The 6,161-nt window shown below is 31.8% G+C and overlaps 1 protein-coding gene across 1 annotated transcript; it reads left to right on the top strand.

The window, feature by feature from the left end:
* Positions 4,504-5,839, top strand: LOC18595999. The gene is made up of 3 exons (XM_018122963.1): positions 4,504-4,675; positions 5,293-5,355; positions 5,464-5,839. The coding sequence occupies exons 1-3, from the start codon at positions 4,604-4,606 to the stop codon at positions 5,665-5,667; spliced, it is 339 nt and encodes a 112-aa protein (XP_017978452.1). The 5' UTR covers positions 4,504-4,603; the 3' UTR covers positions 5,668-5,839.

The following is a 6,161-nucleotide window of genomic DNA, read 5'->3' as shown; positions in this document are numbered from 1 at the left end:
TTATATATGTTATATCTCCTACTTGTCATGGTTTTTTTTCTATTATGTGGATTTTATTTTTAAGAATTTTAATTTTTAAAAATTAAAAAATTATTGTATATGTAATTCTCAAATATAAGTTCAAGTGTTGCATTATTGGTTGTTGTTTAAAATTTCACTAATATATTATTTTTTATTAATCTTATTTATATAAGAAAAAATTATCTTAAGTATATGTTTTTAATGAGCTTTACGTTTTATATTTAGTTGAAAGGAAATTCTTTTGAGTGTAAGAAGAAATTATTAATTCTGTATATCATATTTAATTATTTATATTTTATGCATTATATTTTAATATTTAGTATTATAAACTTAAATATAATCAAATAAGAATATTGGATGTTGACTACATTAATTTTTTAGTCGTTTATATCAAGAAAGACAAAACTTCGAAACAAAATAGATGATAAGTTTCTTACAAATAATTTATTTATTTATATTAAAAAATATATTGCCATTGTCGAACAAAACTTTTTTAGAGCACTATTATATGTTTTTTTTCTTTTTTTTTCTTTTGTTTCTTTTATTTACGTGTTATATAAAATTATTGTCTATTATAAATCTTTTGATTATTAATGGTTAAGATCAATATATTAGTTTTAAAAAATTTTAACTTTTATTCTTCTTAACCTTTGGCCCCCCCAATAAAAATTGGTTAGCTCCGCCCCTACATGGAAATATGATCGTCGAGCTCACTATGATAGATACAAAAATGCTTATTCCTTCATCAAGGATGGAGTGAAAATTATGTTGACTCTAGTAAAGCCAAAAGACTGCGAAAAAGACGAGGAAGATAAAGCACTTATCACTATCTAGCTTAAATAAAGCTTATCGTGAGTCGAGCTTCTTATACCTTCTATTAGTTTGTGAGGAGAATGAAGTATCTTCATCTTTATCCAAGGATGTCAAGCCCATAATTGAGGAGTTCTATGATATTGTACTAATGAGGTACCCCATGGATTGCCACCAATGTGAGATGTTCAACATGCCATCAATTTCATCTTTAATTTTGTAATTCCAAACAAGCTTTCTTATCATATGAGTCCGCAAAAGCATAAGGAGTTACAACATCAAGTCAAATAACTTTTGGAGTAAAATCCTAAATTTGGTGAGATATGGAAGTCTAGTTTTCAACATCTTTATTGACAATTTCACCTACAACAAATGTATATTTTCAAAGGTAACCAACTATGCATCCCTCAATGTTCTCTATACTAATCTATTATTTGGGAAGCTCATAATGGAGGATTAGCTGGATACTTTGGGAGAGATAAAACAATGGCTCTTGTGAAAAAAAATTTTATTGGCCCAAGCTAGAACGAAATGTTATCCGACATATTCAAAGGTATTGTACTGGCTGCACTACCAAGTTTGGAAATTAAAACACTAGTACATATAAACCATTACCCATTCTTGAAGTTCCTTTGGTAGATGTGAATATAGATTTTGTTTTGGGTTTACCAAGAACCCAAAGGCAAAAAGACTCTATAATGGTGTTCGTCGACAGATTTCCTAAAATGGCTCATTTGGTGTCATGCCATAAAACAGATGATGTTTTTCACATAGTTGATTGTATTTCAAAGAAATTGTACGTCTCTATGGAATTCCAAAAACCATCACGTTAGATTGAAATGTGAAGTTTATGAGTAATTTTTGATGAACTCTCTAGAGAAAAATGGAGACTCACATGCAATTTAGTTCAGCAAGTCACCTTCAAACGGATGGTCAAACAGAAGTGGTCAACAAAAGTTTGGGAAACTCATTGTGAAGCTTTATGGGTAACCACATTCATCAATGGGATCTTTTGTTATCACAAGCAGAATTCTCTTATAATAATTTTGTGAGCCAAACCACTGGAAGATGTTCATTCGAAGTAGTATATGGAAAACGCCCTCTCAATCTTTTGGACTTTCCTACGTTACCAACTATTAGTGAATTTAGTACTGATGTTGAAGAACGTATTAAGCAAATCAAGAAGCTTCATGAAGAAGTCTGAGAGAAGATTATTTGTTAAATTACCAATTACCAAAAATAAGCCAACAAGCACAAAAAGCCAATAAGTTTTAAGGAAAGATACAATGTGGATTGACTTAGGGAAATAACGTTTTCCTAAGTCTCCTACCAAATTATCTCTTTGAGTTGATGAACCATTTCAAGTCTTGGAATGTATTAATGAGAATGCTTACAAGGTCGAACTTTCTAAAGAATATGAAGTTTCTTTTACCTTCAACGTAGTTGATCTCTCTGCTTACGATGGAGAAGACGAAGACGACATGGATCTTGGAGGCGATTTTTCTCCAATGTAGGGAGAATGATACAGGAGTATGTTATTAGATTATTTACGCGTTAAGTTGGGGATAATTGTTTTCATAATTATCTTTTTGTAGTTATCTTTTACTTGTACTCCAAGGAAGTTTAGGTTAGTTTACTTATTTATTTTATTTAGGAATCGTAATAATCTCACATATTAAAAGTAAGAAGACTCTCTTTTTTAAGAAATATTATATAAAGCCCTGTTAGGTTAATTGTTAGACATATTGAAGTTAACAATTAATAAAGAATTTTTTTTAATAAGCAGGAGTACTTATTTTCTCAATACTCTTTTCAAAAAAGTAAGAGATTTTAATATTTTTAGTTTGGTCAACCAAAATGGGATTTTGACCATTATTCACCTTAGTAAGGTTTTCTAACCTTACTAAGATTGACGTTCACTTTAATAGAGTTTCTAACCTCACCACGTCCCAGTATCTTTACAACATCGCGACGTTATATATGTAAATAAAATATTAATTCCTTTAAAAACTTGTTTCTTTGAATTATAGCAATAATATCAAAAGTTAAAGTTGATATTAAAAAATTTGGATTTTCAAGCGAAAAGTAGTATATATGTAGACATTACTTTTTGAATGATTCAAATATGCTATTTAATTATTAGTTTTGTTAAGAAGAAAGATTTTTTTTTTTTTTATAATTGAGAGAGGGAGAGTTTGAATCGTATTCTTTAGATAAGGAATAATGTATCAACTAATGAACCAAATGTTCAAGTGCAAAAGATTTTGTATCTTTAATCGTCATGGATTTGATCGTGACTTATAAGCAAGGTATGAATGCTTCCCCTACGAGATGTCTGTTCTCAAAAGACAAAACCGTGAGAGCAAGTTCTGAAGCATATACAATATCTCAAAAGCCAGGCACGGTTCAACGATCCTCGCATCAATAGATAGCTCCGGCTAGGGGAAATCCATACTGGCCCTTAAAAATGCACAATCCACCTTTAATAAGGGGGCTAATGGTGAGGGAGAAACATCTCATATTTTTAATAACCAAGAATTGGGTTATGCCTTGTAACTAAGCTTACCCTTTTCCTATCTAGATGTCTTTTCTCTAAAGACAAACCGATAAGCTAAGCTTCAAATCGGATAATACCTCGTATCATGGTGTAGTCTAACAATCCTCGCTTAGCAGATGCTGCAATTTGTGGAACCCATACTCACAATCAAAGAATACATAGTCAAACCTTGATTGGAGGGCTAGTGTTGAGGGAGAAAATCCCACAATCTGAATATCCAACTTTCGATTTTGTTATTAAGATACAAGCTCAAATTATTTAATTAGAATTAAAGAAATCAAGCACTTATATATTATTGGGTACTCTCAAAAATCAAAATTTACATAAACTTATAAAGAGGATAGTATATGTATAAATAATAATAATAATAATAATAATAATAATAAAATATGGTATATGTTGAGACCAGTAAACGCCCAAAGTTTATTGACCAGGTGCATGGAGATGCATGTGAGTAGCAAATGATATGATCGATAAGCATGGTTGGAGTCAAAGGCCAAAGCTCCTTTTGCATATATAAGCCAAGCTAGTAGTCACTGTCTTCCATGGGAACACTGCTTGCTTTCCTTCACGTGGCCTGGCCAAGGAGAAAATTAATCCAACAATAGCTTTTAAGTTTGCTTGCAGTGGGTAGCTTCGCCATTCTGGCAAATGCCTTTTATTACTACCACATACATTTCAATAGATTTGATATATATATATATATATGTGGACTCTGGAGTCTGGGTTAATTTTTTTGTCTAACCACTTACAGCTCATAGACATCACTAAATCAGATATTAAATGCTGTTGCGTTACCCACTTTGGAAAACAAATCTGATCATCTCAGTTGAAAATGAAAATGAAGCTGGATGATGACATTGACCTCGTGAAAAACAAACAAAAAGTTCACTAGAAAATGACAAACAAGCGTGCGCAGCAAAACTCAAAAGCCCCTTTTAAGGCCACGGGATGTGAATGAGCGCCACAAATACAATCAGTTTGCAACCCCAGCTTCAGGCTTTTTTCTTTTCAATTTTCAACGATGTCCGTGACAGCAGTAAAAATGAACCAAAAAAACCAATGAAAATTGGTGTCTCTAATGCTATGCTTGGCTATTTATAGGCAAGTATTTGCATCAAGGCAATTAATTAGAGGTGGCAAGTTGTTGGTAATGGGCTGCTACTCAATTTATGAGGTGAAGACTGCAATTGGGCTGCTGCTGCTGTGCTTTCTATGGCTAATGTGTGTTGCTCCATTGAGACGGAGCCTAGAACATTGAACCAAGGGCAACTCAACCATGCCAGGGTAATCTTGATTAACTGCTTTCATTTCTTTCCATTTTATTTTGTATCTTCTTACTCTTGCTTCTTTTTTTCTACTTCTGCTTAGATATGATATTGGTGATCACTACTTAAATACAGCATCACTGTTCATACTTTGATCAAAACAGAATCAAAGATGAAGATAGAGAGATTTGGATACAAATTAATTATTCTTGCATATGAGTAATCCATCAAAAGAATTACATGATTCACTGGAAATACTGAACTAACAAAGGATGAATGTGTACTAATTCCTAATTAGCTAATAGGAAAACGAAAGACTTAGTTAGCTAGGCTAGATGAGGCTGATGTTCTGAAGAGTATGCCAAATGTGAAACAAAGTTTACAAAACAAAAGAAGTTTCCAATTGTGTTAAGAGAGGCACCTTTAGTTTGATTGTTGGTGGCTTGTGCTCTACCACCCTCACATATATGATGACCTTATTTGTAACAAGATGGAATGACATTGCTTTATACGTACATGCAGTCTTATCAATAATAATTAATATATACTTCTAGTTGAAAGCAAGAAGGAGACCAGTAGCGAGATAATTATCTAGTTAATTTAGCCTGACCACTGTTTTCATTATCATCTGTGTAGGAAATGGCTGCTGATGTAGCTCAGAAGCTGGAACCAAGAGAAGCTTCCGCCATACTCATTGAGGTTTGCTTGAGAAAATAGACAAACTAATTAAGGCCCTATTATGTGTACCTAAACCAAGTTATAGACTTAGTTGATTTGTGAAAGATGGTGTTGAATTGGTTGTTGCAGGGATTGATAACAGCTGCTGAAATAAAGGAGGTGGAATTGACAGATAAAGAGAAGGAAGTTGAATGCAACCAAAGGGCTCATATCACAGAAAGACCTTGCCAATGTTCATGCAACAACGTGGAATCCCCAGACACGAACAATATTCTAAACAATCTCAAGGAGCCTGTTACTGCCCCTTTCTTAGTGATGGATCCTTGGTCTTAGGATGCCTCTTATTTGTATTGGTTTTCTTTTGTATATTACCATCAGCATGACTATGTTGTTAATAATGGGCTTATCATGGTCTTGGGCTATTATTGGACTGCATATTAATGAGGTTTTTTTGGACCTGATAAACTGTTTTTGTCGTTCTAATAAATGTTTGGTTTTCTCATTAGTCAATCAAAAACTATCAATATTTAAATTTAGAATTTTTTATTATCAAAATAAATAAATTAATCTATTGAATTAATAATTAATCAATAACTATTATAATTATATATGAATTTCAATCAGATTAAAAAGAAACAGTAATTTTTTATTCGTCCTCTAAAAATTATCAATATTCGAATAACAAATAAATTAATCGATTGAATTAATCTTTATTGATAAAAGTTAAAAGATAATTATTATATATGAATTTTTTATTTTGGCAATTGTAGATTTTTTGTTTTAATAAAATTTCTTACGTAATTTATGTGAGAGATTGAATAGCTGAA

The sequence above is a fragment of the Theobroma cacao genome, chromosome 6 (genome assembly GCF_000208745.1).
Source record: "Theobroma cacao cultivar B97-61/B2 chromosome 6, Criollo_cocoa_genome_V2, whole genome shotgun sequence".
NCBI classification, from domain to species: Eukaryota; Viridiplantae; Streptophyta; class Magnoliopsida; order Malvales; family Malvaceae; genus Theobroma; species Theobroma cacao.
The sequence above is the reverse complement of the archived record's forward strand: the minus strand, read 5'-3'. Positions and strand labels throughout refer to the sequence as shown.

Bases quoted from the DNA above. Each gene is read 5' to 3' on its own strand.
- LOC18595999 (XM_018122963.1), top strand. From the start codon at position 4,604: ATGGCTAATGTGTGTTGCTCCATTGAGACGGAGCCTAGAACATTGAAC. The intron at 4,676-5,292 runs GTAATCTTGATT...TCATCTGTGTAG, and splicing joins GGCAACTCAACCATGCCAGG to GAAATGGCTGCTGATGTAGC. The intron at 5,356-5,463 runs GTTTGCTTGAGA...TGGTTGTTGCAG, and splicing joins CTTCCGCCATACTCATTGAG to GGATTGATAACAGCTGCTGA.